The sequence below is a fragment of the Tetrao urogallus genome (assembly GCF_951394365.1).
Source record: "Tetrao urogallus genome assembly, chromosome: 2".
Taxonomy (NCBI): Eukaryota; Metazoa; Chordata; class Aves; order Galliformes; family Phasianidae; genus Tetrao; species Tetrao urogallus.
Genome location: NC_136814.1, coordinates 106206695 through 106224317, shown reverse-complemented (window position 1 = coordinate 106224317; position 17623 = coordinate 106206695). Strand labels below are relative to the sequence as shown.

Below are 17623 nucleotides of genomic sequence, written 5' to 3'. Positions count from 1 at the left end.
AACTGCTGTAAACATGTTGGCCCCTAAGCTCCCAGTGTAGCCAATCATGTAATTTCAGTCCTAGAAGCACTAAATAAGCATTTGACTCATATGTAGACATGCCCATTGTAGACGCCTGCATCTTGGTGTCTGAGTTTGTCTGAGCCTTGCACTGACCAGCACCACTGGGCTTTGATCGACTGACCACATGCAGGTGTCCAGGGCCACAGGAATGGCATTCAGTTGTAGTCATGTGCAGGTTGGCCCCAAGGTCCTATGTCTCACCTGGTAGTCCTGTAAGATGTCTTGGAAACTCCAGAGCATCACAGAGGAGTTAGGCCTATATATTTGGGCAACTGAATGAAGTCCACAGTAGCCTACCCTAGGGAACCTGCTTTAGTGGGGGGTTGGACTAGGTGATCTCCAGAGGTCCCTTCCAACCCCTGTGATTCTGTGATTTTATCAACCAACCAATGCCTTCAGAGAGAAATCTGGTTGTGTAGTTTGTTCACGCACCAATAAATGAAGACAGCAAACACTGCAGCAGCACCTTGGGCTCTCTCTTATGCTCAGCATCACCAACAACCCAATGTCATTCCCAGACGCTTTCTCCCCTACCGAAACAACGGCTCATTTTCTCCACGTGTTAATTAGCAATTAACAAATTGAAGTTCAGTAATGAGGCTCTTGGGGTGGGTCGGTTTTGAGAAGCAGCCCTCCTGGAGGCATGGTGAGGAGGTACGGTTACCTCTGTGCTGGCTTTTGTGACCCTCTGTCATTGTTCAGGCTTAGCCGTGTGCAGCGGTCAAGCTGTACTCGTTACTCCATGGCCTGCCTTCCACATTCCCTACTGCCAAAGTTCCCTGGACAGCCTGGTTTGTTCCCAAAGCTCTATAAAAACAACAGTGCTCCTTGCTCCCTTGTTCCAGGTTTCTGGTGTTGTCACCCTGTCTCCACGCTGCGGCTGAGATCTTGCACCATGAATCTCCTCTCCTGCCTCATGGCTCTGCTCCTCTTCTTCCTCCAGGCTCTTCCAGGTAAGGAGCAACACCCATGCTGGGGTCTGCCTGTATGAAACAGTGAATCTTGTTGCATAGAGGGCACAAGTTGTGTAATGGTACAGACTGTATTTCCCTGTGTTAATCAGCTCCTTTCATTAGCGGTGATTCCTTAGACCAGAAACTGGAGTGAAAAACGACCAGCCCCAAATGACCAGTCGTCAAGCAGAGCATTCCTAGAGATGCCACTACAACATGCTGGTCTCCTTCAAACTCTGTGAAGCTTTTTTATTCCATTGTGTGGCAGTGCTACAAGAAGGCACCATGGAAATGCTTCTTCATAACCCAGGTCACCAGTCTTTTCACTGGGGAACTGTAGCAGAGGAGTAAAGGTACTCCCTTGCATTTCTCAAGTTGAACTGCCCCAGTGAAGTTTACTTAAGCTCTCCAAATATGCTGACACCCTTTCCCGGACCTTCAGTTGCATTCATTTACTGATTGTGCTTTTAGCCTAACTTTTCTCCATGCCTCATGAAGCTCCCCATCTTAGGATAAGGCTTTCAAAAAGGAAGGAATCAGATAAATATTTTCTCAGTGGTTAACTGGACCAGATCCCAACATTTAATTTTGGTGAAGTTACAGGGACAGCTCAGGGCATGCAAGCACATTGCTCTCCCTCCCATGACCAGCCTGCAGCATTGCAGCCCTGGAACTTAAGGTGAAGTGCATGATGTGCAGAGAGTAGGATATATTCAGAAACTCAACAGGCGTTGTTTTTCTCCACTTGTACAAAGTCCTTCTTTGGAGTCCTGCGAGGTCCATGAGCATTCTCAAAACTTTTGGACAAACTGTCTTGTGCTTTGGGGGGTCTTTGTGTCACACCCCTAATAGGGGCCCACGGGGTTTCAGCAGGAGGAAGATCATGAGACATGGACTGATCCTGCAGCACAACTGGGAATCCAATTCTTCCTGTAGGTCTCGGCTTGCCCAGAGACACCTCACGTTGTGTTGGCTACCACGGGTACTGCATCCGTTCCAAAGTCTGCCCCAAACCATTTGCTGCATTTGGAACTTGCTCTTGGCGTCAGAAAACCTGCTGTGTAGGTATGTGTGGGAACCCAGGCAGGCAATGTCTGCAGAGGAGAATATCAAAGTCAGCAAAACAATCTCCCCGTGTCCCCAAATGGTCCAAGACCTCTCCTTTCATCTACACAGGTGGATCTGGCTGTCCCTGTGCTAAGGGCAGCGTGGAGCCCAAGAACACGGTTGCTATATCATGTTAGCATAAAGCCCAGTGTTCTGTTTCCCACAGAACAGCAATTTGGTGAAAGAACACAAAAACTGTGCCCCCCACAGAATATGCTTTCATCCATATTTATTCCCAGTATCCTCTGTCTGCTGGAGGACTGCTGAGTGCCTCCACTGTGATATGTTTAACAGGCACCACCTCACTTCCTTCCAGTCCTTGATGGACCTGCTTCCTTTTGGAGCTCCTCAACAATCAATTAATGCCTGTATATCTGCACACGATTAATAGCCAGGTGTGCTAATCTGAGCCAAAGTTCATCCAGCATCCTGTATCTGACCTCAGCCAGAAGCAGATGCTTCTGTACAGCCTGTGTGTGTGAAATGGATATCATGAACTCCACAACAATATAATTACCATTTCTCAGATATTCTCTTGGCTTTCATGAATTGGCAGCTTTTAGATCTAGAAGTCCTTGTGTGTAAAAGTCCTCACTGATTTTTCCCCCCTGGAATTGGGTATTTCTTCTCTATCCCTGAAAAGCACTTCTCTCATTTCATTCTGTGCAGCAGTTGAAATGAATGGTCCTTGTGCAGCCATCTTCATAGCTATATAATATCCCTCCTTCAGTTTCCTTTTCAAGGTGATATGTCATAAATTCCTCCTCTTACAGAAGTGCTCCCAATAACCCCATAGTGCTTCTTTATGCCTTTGCTTTTGAGGACCATGAACCAGAACTTCACAATGCTTTCTGTGTAGGTGTGTACCAGTGATTCAGACGGTGGTGTAATTATGTTTCCTGTTTTAACTTCAACCCTTTCCATTTCAGACACTACATCAAACTTCCATAATTGTCAAGAGGAGGGAGGCCATTGTGTATCTCCAAAAATCAGATGTCTGCAAGAACAGCTGGGACTTTGCCCTCTAAAAAAATGGAAGTGCTGCAAAGAAATATAATGCAGACCTTGCAGAATTGCAGAATGCCACAGAAATGCACGGGCAAGAAAACAAAGAAGCTTTCTTGCAGTGTTGCAGAGAAGCTGCCCGACTTTCTCAACATAGCAAGTTTGCAATTCATTAGAGGTGACATGCTTTTTTAATCTACACAACAAAGGCAATAAACATTAAATTAGCACTGTAACAGTCCCACGTATACACAGAGAGAGGCAGAAGGTCTCACAGGCACACATAGAAATGCACAGAAACATTGCTGTTAAACCCATGGAAAACACATCCCCTCCCACTCCAAACTTCACCTCCCTCTTCTGTCTGTCCCATCAGGTGGTCTGTTTCTGGTTGGAGATCTCCAGTTGATGTCTTCCTTCGAGACACACTCTTTGCTCTCAATGCTCATGCTCTAAGGCAAATCTTGGGAAACACTGTGCCCCCCCTTCCTGAGCCCTTTGCCAGAAAGGAGTGAGTTTTGGGGAATCTCAGCACCTCTCAGAAGGTCACCTACGTCTGCAGGTGTGCATGCAAAGAGCCAACGTGTTTGCAGCTGTCACAGCCTGGTGTGCGGAGCTGTGAGGGCAGATGAAAACTTGATCTTCTTTATATTATTTATTGGCACTATCTTATAATGTTCATTCATCTTTGTAGATGGAGCTGTTGTTCAGAAAATTCTGTAAGATCGTTCCATCTTAATTCCAAAGCAAAGCCTCTGTGCTTAGTGCTGCGTCAGTAAAAATGAGGCAGCATCTTTTCCTTCCATTAAAAAAGTGGGTGTGGTAGGAGAGAGCTGTGATTTCTTTGAGTGTTGTCCATTTTCTGCTTCATATAGATGCAGCTTGTGAGTTTCTTCGGCTGGAGGGAATATCCCAAACCCATTCCATGCTGTTCATATGGTTCATCTTTCCTGACTGGCTGAGAGCCCAAGCGTTTCCAGTTTAGTGTCAGCTCTTGATTTATTTGTCTTTGCATCAATGTTCGAATAAATTGTTTTAAAATTCACGGCCTATATATACTTCAGAGAGTGAAACTCAGCCATAGCAACATCTCTCACAAGGGAATTGCTGAAAACAAGTCTATATAGAGACTGCTTACAGATGTGGAACATTCAACCCCAGCCCACCCCCACCAAGCCACTGCCCACGTCCCTCAGTGCCACATCTGCACACTGAACACCCCCAGGGACGGTGACCCCAGCACCTCACTGGGCAGTCTGTGCTACTGCATCACCACTCTTTATGATAGAATCCTTCCTGGTATCCAACCTGACCCTCACCCTCCCCTGTTGCAACTTGAGGCCATCACCTCTTGTTCTAGCATGTTCATGCTTCCATACATTCTTTCTCTAAGATTTCTGTGGGTTTCTTCTGCTGACCCTATTAGCTCAAGGTGCATACTATATAGGTGTTCCCTGAGACTGTATCACAAACGGAGTGCATCTGAAAAGAGCAGAGCCTTTCCCAAAGTCAGTTTGCAGGTGAGAAGGTGCTTTGATGTCACTCCACATTTTCATCACACCTGTGTTGGTTGAAGGACACAAGCAAAGCAAGATCCACATGCAGAGAAGGCCAATTGGCACAGCCAGAAAACCTGAATCGTGCAATCATGGAATCACAGAATAGCTTGGATTGGAAGGGACCTCAAGGATCACGAAGCTCCAACCCCCCACCACAGGCAGGGCCACCAACCTCCACATTTCATACCAACCCAGGCTGCCCAGGGCTCCATCCAGCCTGGACAGGTCTGAGCGCACAAACCTTTATCCAGGCTCAAAACAAAAGCAGTATCATAGAAAGCTCTGTGCAAGCAGAGAAAAATGTCTCGTTGACACATGACGGTTTGAGGAAACGCGCCAGTTTTCAGCCAGGAACCTCCCTACTGCCCCAAGCATTCAACCATCCAATGGAATTAGGAATTTAAGCTCCCAGACCCATTTTTGGACAGGAGATGGTGCAACGAAGTGTTTTTTTTTTGCATGAGAAATGCTCCTCTGTGGTGGTTTTTGTTGACATATACACCCACACACTCAGTCGTCTGCTGTTCCTTGACACTGGTTTCTCTCTGGACTCAATGGTCCATAGCTGCAAGCTCTTTCTGCCAGACATTCCTTGCAGGTTTGCCAACCACATAGCCCAGAGAGGCAAGTCCAAATGCTACAGTGCAACCAACTGTGAAAAGGTCCCAGGCCAACTCCTTGTCCGACATGTATTCAAGTCCTGTGGCACAGTCCCACTCCTAAGGGACTAATTCTCATTCCAAGAGGGTCTTGGACCTACTCCTGATGTGCAGATGCCCATGTGCAATGGAATAATCAGTGAACAAGAAAAATGTGAGATTTTTTGAATCATAGAACTGTCCAGCTTAGAGTGTATTCACAAGAACAATGGCATTAATGCAGTTGAAAGGACACCGTGGGCAGCAGCCAGGCAAGGGTAGCTGGAATATCACACGCAGATTTTACAGGCAAAGCTACATATCATCTCTCTCATATAATTCCCATCAAGTGGTGCATTGCTGAGCTAGCCAGCCACCTCCTCCACCAGTGGTCATCATGCTCAGGAATGAAACCTCCCGAATTTCTCAGAAGCCAGAGATGGAATGGCCTTTTTGGCAGGAAAATCACAGCCAGGTTTCAGTTGGAGCAAATATTCACAGGAGCTCAGATAGAAATGAATCACTCCCAGCTTGCAGCAACTCCAGAGTCTCTCTTTGCAGGTTGCCACTGCTCAGCCCATCATCCCTTTGGGCACTTTGCTGGCGGAGGACAGAGAAACCCCTGCACCTCATTTTTCCTGGCAATCCACCCACCCGAAATACCAACTGCCAGGTAGAGGAAGCAAAAGTGAAGCAAACCAGCATTGTTTGGAGCTGTGGCGCCGGGTCAGAACGACACAGAGGATTGCTGAGTGGTGAATATCACCGGGATATAATTAACTCCTGCCTGCTCCCTCCCTCCTCCAGGATGCCATCCCGCCTGCCAGCGCCATGCAGAGGCTTCTGCACAATCTCACGCTCAGCCCTGCTGCTCCCCAGCAGGACCAAAGCGATGGGGAAGCTGTGTTTCATGTTCATCTTCATCTCCCTGCTCGCTCACGGTAAGGCTGGGGGTGGTGGTAAGCTGGGGACAGGAGGAAGCTTTCCTCACTGTGTAATCAAACCATAATACTGTAGGTAGTGATGGGGGAAGGTGTCCTCAGGTTTCTGGATGAGGTAGTGGGGCACTATGGTGAAAAGCATGATTTCATCCCCCGGATTAATGCTAAAACACCATACAGCCAATCTGGGAGCAGCCTGTTTGGGGAACCTCAGTACTCTCCTGCTCAGGGGTTGGGTTTTGGAAGCTCTGGGAGCAAACTTTCTCCTTCTTCCAGGCTGTAGCTGGCACAGGGATGCTGGGGGTGCTCCTTGCTGCTGTGTGTGCACAGGATCCAGGTGCAGCAGGAACTCGGTGCCCAAGGAAGCACTGTGCATTTCCACTCACCAGCTCACTCCTCTCTGCAGGAAGCACTCACGGCCCAGACAGCTGTAACCACGACAGGGGCTTGTGCCGAGTGGGGAGCTGCATCCCCGGGGAATACCTGGCTAAGTACTGCTTTGAACCCGTCATTCTCTGCTGTAAACCTTTGTCACCAACTCCCACCAAGAGCTGAAGGTGTCCGAACTGCAGCAAGTGGAAAGCAGTAGCTCCTACAGCAAGGAACGGGTCGGGAGGACGTGTTGTGCCTTTCTATGGGAGAGCTGCTCCAGCTTTCATTGGCTGTGGATCTTTTTCTTTTACTGTGACTTTCTAAAGTGAAGTCACACAGACTATATATTGTCCCTTTTGGCATCCAGCTGCTACCTGTCATGCACAGATGAGAAAGTGCCTTTCTCCTTACCCAAAAACAATAAACCCAAGGTTTAACAGAACAGCAAGTGCTCGTTTGTCTCTCCTGCTGACACCCAGCACTCTTCCCATCTCACCCTGGGGAGAGCAGTTGCAATGGGGCAGTCTTCTTCTCCACTGCTTTCAGTGCAGCCTGATTTAACATAAGTACAGGTGCATTCTGTGCATTCACAGGATGTGTATTAACATGCAAGTGCATTCAAGTGCAACCCCCTGCACTTACCTACTCATCCTTCCCTGGTTGTGCCAGGTTCCCACAGGCAATGGGAAGGGCTGGATGAGAAATACAGCACAGAAGGGAACGAGGATGCTCCACATGTTTACAAGACCTTTGACCGTTGGCAAAGGCCATAGCAGGAGCAAATGTGCTATCCTTTATTAAATCTTCCCCCAGCTCAACCAGACAATGCAGGAATACTGTGGGTTCACTCCTCTCCCACAAAGCAGCCAAAGGAAGGGAGACCCCAGGCTTGCTTGCTTTAAGTGGAAGGAGGGATCTGAATCTTGTCCATTGTTGCCCTTAGGCTGCATTCTGGTGCTCCTCCTCTTCTCCCAGCAATAATCTCAAAGCGACTGGCAAGTTTGCATCTAGCAGCTTTCTGCATACAAAGTGAGGATGAATGGAGCGCCTGATGGAGCTGCTGGTGTCCCTGTTTACTGCAGGGCTGTTGGAGCAGATAGCCTTTAAAGATCCCTTCCAGCTCAAACGATTCCATGATTCTAAGCTGCATCAGCCAAACTCTGTTTGCTCTCCAGATCCACCTTGTGCCTTTCTGTGCATCTTCAGCAGGAAGTTGATCCCCCCCTGCCTTGTCAGTGTGCTCTTGGTCTCTGATTCCAGGTAAAACCGTATCTCTCTCGGTCAATCATTTCAAGCAAGAAAACAATGATGTAAAGACAGAGTTATGCCAATTAGCTGAGGCGTTGGCCAGAGCCAGGGAAAAGTCCTCCCTGGGAGATGAAATTCTTGCTCTGATGAACCAAACAGGAAAATTCCCACTGACCTCACTGCGCTCAGGGCCCAGAGCCAGAGGTCCGGCACTGAATCATCTGCCTCCATTCCTGATTCACGAGCAGCCCGGATCTTCTCCCTGGGTCATCACAGCATGGTCCAGGCCATTGAGGCACACAGGGAGATGCCAGGCCTCCCCTGGAGATCCCCACAAACAGACAGGAGTGCTTGGGAACTGCTGCTGGAAACAGAGCCTGGAACCAAATTCCTCCCCACCCTGTGGGCTGCAGCCCGGCTCTCCAGCACACACAACACAGCGGGCATTTATATCAAGGCTCTTTTCCAAAGCAAACAGTTTCTTCCTCAGATTTGCCCACAGAGTTTGTGATTCACGCCTCTTATCTGAGGGACCGTTAGCCACCATATTTATGGCCTGTTTTCCTATGAAAGTGCAGCGTATGAGCTCACCAGCTCATCCCGTAAATCTCCCTGCCAGATGCTGGGACTTCTGCCCCCCTGTATGTTTTGAAGAAGTCAGCCAGCCAAATTTCCATCAGGGTCACCTGGAACTGCTCCTTTTGCAGGCGTCGTTGTAATGGGATGGTAGACACCAGCTGCTGCAACAAGGCTTGCTCCCATTCTCCCCCATTTGTATGTTCCATTGCTCACCGATCTAGCTGGAAATCATCCTCAAAAAAAGCCCAATCCATCCCAAACCAAACCAAAACAAAAATCGACACAAAATCCAAAAGCCTATTATCATTTCTGACCAGTAGGTGAGACGAACAGACACACAGAGTAGGACAGAGGAAGGATGAAGGATACGCATGCAGGTTGGAGAGCAGCACACTCCAGACCAGTACCCTACGCAACCCTTCTCTATGGTTTCTTGACCCATTCACTCCCTTGGAGCAAAACAACAGTATAAGATGCTTCTGTGTAAGTGTATTATAGGGCATGCTACTCAGAGTAATGATCTCCAGGTTTTTTGATCTTATGGGAGAGAGCCAAATGATGACATCTGTGCATGACCCTTTAATTTCAGCTACTTGAACCTAACACGTAGCTCAGGTGTTTCTCAGATAGGCATTTCTCAGTGCCAGCAGTCCTATACCATCTCCTAAGAGACACAGGAACAGTCCATCCCTCTAAGGAGATGTGTTTTGGGTCTTTGCAGCCTCTTGTGCACCTACAGCCCTATGGACAGCCCAGTCCTCACCCCTGTTCCTGAATGACTGGAGATATGAGTTCATCAACCGTTGGCCTGAACGTCCCCCTCACTGGAATTTGTTTGCTGTTCCCAAGCAACAGGCCAGTGTTGGTTTGGCAAAGATAGCCAAGGTTGAAGTGAAATCCAGCTCTTAAAACGCCACTGTAAATGCAGCTGAGTAATCAGAACCGGAATTATTTGGGGAAAGTGAGCTTTGTACTCGTGGGCAAACCCCTTGCATCCTGGCTGTCCCCTACACCCTCATGTAAAATAAGGTATTTTCTAACCCTGTGTGTTTGGCTCTTCCTCCTCCTCCAACTCTTGTCACATCATTAATAATACACCATCAGCAACCCCTATAAAACCCATCTCCAGGGGCATGGTGACTTCCAGCTGCCAAAAGAGAAGGAGATGTAGGTCTAGGATTACACCTACCAGACAGCACAGCTGCCTCAAGAACTCCAGAGCATCCCAAATGGTAACACGTTGTGTTCAAGAAACCAGAATAGGTCCTAAGATCCCATTGACTTCAATCATGGCTCAGATATCTCATGAACCTGAAGATCTACATGTTCCAGGAGGTGGAAATGGTGGGTATGACCCACCAGATGTCTGTAAACCTGACCACGAGCAGGTTTTGGGCATTATTCCCTAAACATCTCTTCTGTCTTGTGGGGCAGGATGCACAACAGCCTTCTGGACAGAGATTGCTCCCAGAGCATCCCCTGCTGTGCTAGGAGGGTATCAGCTGGCTTAGTGTGTATGCCAGAAGTCTAAGATCAGGAAAGAAATGTGCTGAAGGTGAACGTGGCCTCACTGTTCACGGTCTTGTCACGAAAAATAACTTTAGGGAAAAGAGTGGGAGCAGAATTTAGGGGGAAAAAAGACTTCCTTTATGTAACCGGCTGCAGATCAAGGAAAATCTTTATTGAAGGACATTGCCATGTAAAACTTCTCCTGAGAAGACAGTAGTCTGGGATTATGAGAAATCCTACACCTGTGCAGCCAGCAGCATTCTGATGGTTCCAGATAGAGCTCACCCTCTGAGCTGGCAAACTAGGAATAAATCGTGCAGCACATCATTGGGAACACTATGCCCACCTGGTACCCCAGCTCTGCTCTAAACCCCACATACAGAATATCTCCCACTGCCAGCATGCACATCTTCCACTCCCATCATCAGAGCAAGACACTGTTTGAGTGTCCAAGAGTTCCTCTCTGCTTGGATTGTAGAATTGTATCACAGAATCACAGAATGGCTGGGTTGGAAGAGACCTCAAAGCCCACCCAGTCCCAATCCCTGCCGTGGGCTGGGTGCCTCCAGCTCAGGCTGCCCAGGGCCCATCCATGGCCTTGGGCACCTCCAGGGATGGGGCACCCACAGCTCTGGGCAGCAGTGCCAGGGCATCACCGCCTTCTGAGCAAAGGATTTCTTCCTAACACGCAAAACCTAAATCTCCTCTCTTTTAATCTAAAGCCTGAAGAGCTGCCCTACTACCAGTATGCAGGACACCAAGACTTTCAGAGTCTACACACACCCTTGCAACCACCCCTTCTGCACACAGACCCGCTGCCTTTCTCCAGGCTGCGTGTGGCCAGCTTATAGGACACCCAGTTTAAATACACGGTGTCCCATGACCCAAAGTCCAGCTGGTGAAGGGCTCCTTATCAGCTCTGTTTGATGAAGGTGATCCCTGCTCTGTTCAAGAAGCCCAAAGGCCACATCACGTCCCACCACGTTACAGCACTTGCACATTTTCCAGCACTGACTGCGAATAGAAGACCATCAAGGTGACTTACAGATGAACAAAAGACTTAGTGATGCCCTCTGCTGCTTCATTGCTGTAAAAAGATGCCTTTATAACGTTTCTACATTTCCTCTTCATTTTTTTGCCCAACCATTTTTATTGTTTGGAGGAGGTTTCTCTTTGCTGTTTGCTTTGCGTTGTTTGCCAGAGTTGAAATTCAGGTCCCACGTTTGCTGATTTCCTGGAACTGATCTGGAGAACTAAAACAAACCAGCAGCAAGCCTCGATACACATGCTTCTCCTAAAGATTCTGCTAATTACAGGGACATATCCCAGCTTTCCTATGTAATAAACTCATAAAGAAATACGTTGAATTGCTGTTTTTCTTGACAGCTGCAAACAAAAGTTTGGCAAGCCTTCTCTTTGTAGCCCAGAAGTTGGGAAAACGTGAGCAGACCTTTGGTTTTTAACGATCCCATGCTTTCCAAGCCAACCCAGCACTGCTGGGGAGCACCGAGGAGCAGGAGACTCTGGGTTTTGTCACACTGGACTTTGTCAAACATGTACAGAGACTGGGAGTTGGAAATGAGAAAAATACAAAACACTTTGATCCTGCAAACACTTGGATAGGTTTCCAACGTCGCATGCTGCAGTCTACAAACGCACCAACAGCCCGGCTGGGTCAGCCCCAACATCCTGTCTCTAGCAGCAACCAGGAGCAGACTCACTGTCTGTGCTCACTGTGCTCACTGCAGTTTGCTGACAGAAGCCTGCTGCTTTCTTTTTTTTTTGCTTTTTTTTTTTCCCCTCCCCCTGAATGTGAGGTGTCTGAGAGCAGGCAGTTCCCAGAGCGACTGTTTGCTGTCATGTTGAAATGCATCTGAGATTGACAAAGTTCCCTCCACTCCAGGAGCGTTACACAACTCCCAGCCTTATAAATCCAGGATTCCCCTCTTCTCTAACTCTCTACAGCCCTTCTGGTGGTGGGACACCCACCCACATTCAGCCATGAGGATCCTCCAGCTGGTCTTTGCCATCGTTGTCATTCTCCTCCTCCAGGATGCACCTGGTAAGGACCAAATATTTGCAGAGGTTTGTGTAGGATGGTGGAGAGATAAGAGACAGGACTCGATCCCCAGGTAGAGGCAGACAAGATAGAGCAGTCAAGTCAAGTCGAGTCTGACCCGACTCTTGCTTCCGAGGAACAAATTTGTTCTCTACAAAGCAGAGAGAACACCATGACAAACAAAAAGCAACTTTTGCAAAAAGCAAAGGAAAGAAAGTGGGGAGAAAGACTGAAAGGTCATTTTTTTTGTTTTGCTTTGCCTCAGTTCTTCTGGGATTCTGTTTTAATAGGGAAGTCTTCCTTAGCTGTGCTGTTTGACTGGTTGCTTGTATATAGAATCATAGAGTTGTTTGAGTTGGAAGGGACCTCTAAAGGCCATCTGGTCCAACTCCCCTGCCCTGAACAGGGGCACCCACAGCTCCATCAGTGCTCAGAGCCCATCCAGCCTGACCTTGGCTGTCTGCAGGGATGGGGCACTGCCGTCTCTCTGGGCAAATGCACACGTTAGGAGCTCAGGTCTCACCCAGCCATAGGGTCACTGCGGTATTATGAGGACTGTGATGATGCAACCTCTATAGAAACCAACTCTGATAATCAAGAAGAGGAGATTTGTTGGTGTGGTGTGTCTGCACTCTCATTTAGTTAAGTCCTAAGGATAAAAGGAGGGAGAAGGACTTGTCCACTCCCTGATGTTGCATACCCATCAGTGCATTCCTCTCCAGAATCTCCAAGCCTGGTGTTCCTATTCTGTGTAAAGACACTGCCCAAGGGATCCACTTCACCTGACACAGCCAACCCACAGCTGCCCATCTTGCCTAGGTTTAGCTGTTGTGTGCTGTGTTTGATGTTCAGGTCCCAAGCACTTACCATGAAGCTCCCTGTTCCAACTGCAGGTGTTGGTTGCTCACCCAGTATATCACCAGTACGGTTCTGTTTGGGTTCCCAGCCCCCTAAGCAGCTCACCCATGCCCTTTGCCTCTGCAGCAAGAGGTTTTTCAGACAGCCAGCTGTGCAGGAACAACCATGGCCACTGCCGGAGGCTCTGCTTCCACATGGAGAGCTGGGCTGGGAGCTGCCTGAACGGCCGCCTGCGCTGCTGCAGGTGACAGAGACTGCACTGGGATGGACCAGCACTCCAGGGGCCACGCAGTCAGGACCATATGTAGGAGCTGCTCTCGGACACCATGGCTACATCCACATCTGATTTTGTCTGCCACCAATAAACCACTGAGTTTTCAATGTCTTTCTGCATCTGGACCTTCCTTCATAATGCTTGGGGTTTGCTTTGTTTGCTCACACGGAGGCATTTAAGGATGCTTGGGATGCACCCAAACCATCTGGGCATCCTGCTGTCTGTGTTCCTTTTTGGCCAGGGCTTGGACCTGAGATCCCTTCCCACCTCAACCTTTCCATGATTCTGTGGATCAGCGATTCAGTGATTTCACACATGTGAAATCTTGCTGACACAGTGGGAGAGTTAAATAAAAAGACAAGTTCCCCATGCAGCTGGTGAGAAAAACAAAAGGAGTTCTTCCAGCCTCATTTGCTGGCAGGAGATTGCCCAGGTTGTCTGTGTTTGTGAGTATGGGGCAGAAGAAGGGGGCTGAAGCCACCAACCAGACTTTGGATGGGCTCTGGGTGCTGACATGTGCAAAGCACTTGATGTGGGGGATAATGAATAGATGAAAAAATGCTGGTTGAATAGGAGAAAAAAAAATCCAGTTATGTCAGGCTTGGTGACAGCAGGTGGCAGTCCCAGCCTGCTTCTCTGCTTCTGCTGCAGAATGAAAGGAAAGAGGGAAGGGAAGGGAAGGGAAGGGAAGGGAAGGGAAGGGAAGGGAAGGGAAGGGAAGGGAAGGGAAGGGAAGGGAAGGGAAGGGAAGGGAAGGGAAGGGAAGGGAAGGGAAGGGAAGGGAAGGGAAGGGAAGGGAAGGGAAGGGAAGGGAAGGGAAGGGAAGGGAAGGGAAGGGAAGGGAAGGGAAGGGAAGGGAAGGGAAGGGAAGGGAAGGGAAGGGAAGGGAAGGGAAGGGAAGGGAAGGGAAGGGAAGGGAAGGGTCCTGATGTACAGAGCTGAATGGTGGCTGGAGAAGGGACAGCTGGCATGGACAGTAGGCCTTGGAGTTTTTTAGGGTGAGAAAAATTAAGTTCCTGTATTTCATATTCTAACACAACATGAGGGGTATCGCTGCCTCATCTGGTGGGTGGAAGTATGAATGGGAATAGGCCAGATGCATTAACATCAGGGAGAAAATCTGGTCAGCTGTTGATGCAGGAAGAAATAGAGCTGCTCACCATGAAGTGCTCTGCAGCAGGACTCATGGGAGCAGAGCATCACTTAGGAGAGGAATTAAATCAATGCGTGACAGGGCACCCATAACCTTTGGGGCTGGGAATGCCCCAAACTTGCTCCCCTTGATCCATGGCTGCAAATAGGATGCCTTTATGCCTTTACAGTGAGGGTGGTGAGGCACTGAAAAAGGTTGCCCAGAGATGTGGTGTCCATGGAGACTTTCAAGGCAAGGCTGGACCAGACCTTGGGCAACCTGATCCAGCTGTGGCATCCCTGTGCATTGCAGGGCAGTTGGACTAGATGGCCTTCAGAGGTCTCTTCCAACTCTAAGGATTCTATGATTCTTTATGCCTCCTGGTCTCAGGATGCTGCTCCTCTCTTCTGAGTGACAGTGCAGCTCCTCAGGGAGCTGGGATAGCTCAGCCAGAGGTTAGCAGCCACTCTGGCTCACCCAGGCCCCATGGAGCAGATAAGGCTCCCCTTGATAACAAGACCTGCCAGCAGCAAGCCTCCAGTTTTCCACCTTTTTGAAGTCTGCCTGGTGAGGCTGTGCAGAACTTTGTCCGCTTGCCAAAGTAACCAACTTCCAGCTCCAGCCTTCTTCTTCCCTCCTTTCCCCGCTCTTCCTCCTCGCTCCTCCATGCACACGCTGCTCCACGAGGCCGATAGGGACTCTAGGGGGGGAGTGAGGGGCTGATGTCATCTGTTTTTGGCTCTGTAGAGGAGAAGACAGTGTCGGAGGAGGTGAGGGTCGACACGTCTGCCTCTACCCAGCCTGGCGCCGGGAGCAACTGGGAGCCTTCCTCCCGCAGCCGCCTCCACTCCTTATCAGGGCAGGATGACATTGCGGGGACCCGAGTGGGGAAGAAGGTGGGAGAGCTGAATGGGAGCCTTGTGAGAAGGGTGTGTGTGTGTGTATGTGTGTGTGTGTGTGCTGGAAACAGCTCCTGGCAGGAGCCAAGGGGGGAAATAGCTTGCAGCAGGATGGAGCCTGCTATCAGCTATGTGCTGGAGTCAATGAGGCTCCTGCTGAGGTTAACCTCTCCCATCCTGGGCAGGCAAGCTGGAAAATTCTATGTGGTTGTCTCTGAAGGGTTAAAAGATCCCCTGTGCCATTCAAGGAGGAGGATGAGCCCTATGAGCAGAGGGAGGGAGGTGACAACCTCTATTCCTTACCCAAAGTGTGGGGTATGCATACAGGGCTGGCTGTGACTGTACTGGGAAGATGGGAACTGTTGTGAGATGGAGCAAAAGGTCCTCCTCCAAAGGATTTTGACATTTTTCTACCCAATTCTGAAGAGAAAATTTTATTGTCCATGGAACAGCAATGATATCTAACGTCACCCACTCTTTTCTTCTCTCCCTTAGAAATAAGGTTTGGTCATAGAGTCTTAGAATATTAGAATCATCAAAAAAACGAATGATTGAACCACTGAATCATCAAATCATCAAGTCACCGAATCACAGAATGGCTTGGGTTGGAAGAAACCTTAAGGCCATCCAGTTCCAACCCCTCTGTCACGGGCACAGTTGCCACCCACTGGATCATGTTGCCCAGGGCCCCTTCCAGAAAAGATCAGAGAAGAATGAAGCATTTTTAGGTAAACCCACAACCAAACTGTGCCTCCTCTCTCCTACAACACATCTTCAGGGAGGGAAAAGCCTGGTGGGAGGTGGGAGATGCAGCCCAAAGAGGGAGATGGATCCGTAGTGCCTTGACCTCCAAACATTTCTGACTGTGTCAGAGAAAAGCATGTCACTTGGTCACAGCTGATGTCTCAGAGTGTAATAAAGTACATTTTTCAGGCATAAATAAATGACTTCATCCTCCTGGCAAGGTGCTCTGGGCCACGTGGAGGAAAAACAGTGCAGGAGCACTGCAGCTCCCTGAGGATGGAACCGATGGGACAGCTCCAAGGCAAACACCACAGGCAGCATCCAGGCTGCAAATCTGGGATTTGGCTTTCCAGGATGCTGCCAAAACGTGTGGCTCTTGGTCTGGATATACCCTGGGATGAAAGGCAGAGCTGAAAGTTCCGGGGGAAGGCTTTGCATCCCAGATGTGGGATGGTAGGTGAGCCCTTCCTCTACTCCATCCTCCTTTCCCCAGGGTCTCCACCACGCAGCCCTTTTCCAACCCTAAACTTTCAGTGCTGCACACAGAAGAGCAGGACCCTTCCCCAAGCCTGGGAGGGACGTGAAAGCTGTCAGAAGGCTTTATTGTCCAGATCTTCAGGCTGCTATCAGCAACTCCCACACGCTGGAAGTGAGATATGTGTGACAACATTTTTTCCGTTGGCAAGCTTATCGTTGCTGAGAAGAGGGGAAGGGATTGGGGAGGGCAATGGAGAGAAGGGGGGAAAGGAAGGGAGGTGGATAGGTACGAATGCCCTCCCTCTCCATCCTTCGTTCACCCCGTGCTCCCCAGACCTATGAAAGGAGAGGGAAACATGTTTTTGGAGGAGCACATTGGCAACAGAGTTATGTCAGACCTACAGCCTGCTGGCCCAGTAGGGACTGTACCAAATTCCTTGGGTAAGATTCTAAAACTCTCTTCCTGAAAACGTATCTCTTAATTCATATGGGTATACGTACAAATGGAAAGACTTTCTGGAGGGATATTGGCTGGGCTAGCAAGACCTCACGGGGTATGATCCCAGTTGTCAACTGCACGTTGTATCTCATCATGTTTTTGCAGTGATCAGATTGTCAGGCTCTGGGAAGGAAGGGTCTTGGCCCGCAGTCTTGTTTTGCAGAGCAGAGCCTGAAACCTGGCTTCCTCAGTCTTTGGAGAAGGAAAAAAAAAACAACAAAACAACACAATCCACACCAATAAACACTTGATGCCACAGCTTTAGGAAACTACAACGTTTGTCAAGCTTTGCCATAGAAGTCTCAAGCTGGCAATACTTGTGATGGCGACACATCTTGGTCTGTAGGGCAAGAAGCTGAGTGAGGTTATAGGTGGGATTTCAGGGGTCGGCACTGAACACATGGGAAAACACATGGGAAGCACAAGGTGGAGAAAAAAAGTGCGTGTTTTTTTTTTGTTCAGTGAAATGATTATTGCTGGTGATGACTTTGGAGGCCAGGCAGAATCTTCTCACTGGCCATTGCCAGCCCCTGTGACACTGGCTGGGCCATCATGAGATAAAAATGAACCTCAGAACGTGTGGAGAGCACTTCTGTATCTTAAGCACAGGAGAGAAGAGTGGGTTTGGATGGATGATGAGTCTGGAATAGATGAGTTTGCAGCAGTAACACTCTCATGAAAGCAGTGGTCATCTTTTACACAACTTC

At 48.9% G+C, this 17623-nt stretch overlaps 2 protein-coding genes across 2 annotated transcripts; both read left to right on the top strand.

Annotated features, from left to right (window-relative positions):
* Positions 1-6133: 6133 nt before the first annotated feature.
* On the top strand, positions 6134-6821 carry LOC306944202 (gallinacin-12; the record flags this gene model as incomplete). Its single annotated transcript, XM_079532673.1, has 2 exons — positions 6134-6266; positions 6673-6821. The coding sequence occupies 2 exons, from the start codon at positions 6134-6136 to the stop codon at positions 6819-6821; spliced, it is 282 nt and encodes a 93-aa protein (XP_079388799.1).
* A 5154-nt stretch (positions 6822-11975) lies between these two features.
* Positions 11976-16524, top strand: DEFB125 (defensin beta 125; the record flags this gene model as incomplete). Its single annotated transcript, XM_079532674.1, has 3 exons — positions 11976-12036; positions 13018-13135; positions 16434-16524. 3 exons carry the CDS (start codon positions 11976-11978, stop codon positions 16522-16524), a joined length of 270 nt encoding a protein of 89 aa, XP_079388800.1.
* Positions 16525-17623: the final 1099 nt, after the last annotated feature.